The sequence below is a fragment of the Eimeria mitis genome, genomic scaffold, assembly GCF_000499745.2.
Source record: "Eimeria mitis Houghton genomic scaffold, Emh_scaff237, whole genome shotgun sequence".
Lineage (NCBI taxonomy): Eukaryota > Apicomplexa > Conoidasida > Eucoccidiorida > Eimeriidae > Eimeria > Eimeria mitis.
This window is the reverse complement of record NW_013570705.1, coordinates 1-585: the sequence shown is the minus strand read 5'-3', so window position 1 is coordinate 585 and position 585 is coordinate 1. Positions and strand designations below refer to the sequence as shown.

General features: G+C 47.4%; 1 protein-coding gene across 1 annotated transcript in view; it reads left to right on the top strand.

Moving 5' to 3' along the window:
• EMH_0004720 (uncharacterized protein) overlaps positions 1-565 on the top strand; it is a gene marked incomplete at both ends in the record, with an annotated part of 4,195 nt that extends 3,630 nt beyond the window's left edge. Inside the window, one exon of the mRNA XM_013496905.1 lies at positions 501-565. Within this exon, the coding sequence (XP_013352359.1) occupies positions 501-565 (65 nt within the window). The remainder of the gene's footprint in view (positions 1-500) is intronic.
• Between the last annotated feature and the right edge of the window lie 20 nt (positions 566-585).

Here is a 585-nt window from a genome sequence, read left to right as displayed (position 1 = left end):
GCTGCTGCTGCTGCTGCTGCTGCTGCTGCTGCTGCTGCTGCTGCTGTTGCTGCTGTTGCTGTTGCTGCAGTCGTTTCCCTTCCTGCTGATTCTGCTTCTATTGCTGCGCCCTGGTATTCAGCTGCTGTGCCGCTGCAGCAGCAACTGGGGGCTGTTGGATCTCTATCTGCACGCGAAGGATCTGCTGCTGGCTTTGTTTCTTTTTTTTTATTTTTTTGTGCATTTCATCTTTTTCCATCATTGCTGCTTCTTTGCTTGTATTTTCTGTTGGTTTCTCTGCCTTTCTTTCTCGCCTCTTTGTTTGTATTTTCATGTGGTTTCTGTTCCTTTGTCTGTTTCTGGTGTATCTATGTTTGTATATTCATATTGATTCGGCTTCTTTCTTTGGTTGCCGCTGCTGTATCTTTGTTTTTTTATTGATTCCATTTCTATCCGTTGCTGCTGCAGCATTTTTATTTTATTTGCATGTCGATTGGCGTGTTTGCTTCTTGCGTCTGCAGCAACAGCAGCAGCAGGAGGCCTCTGCTGCGCGCTTACGCTGGGCTACGCTGCAGCGAAAGGATAGCAACGGCCAGAGCGTTGCTG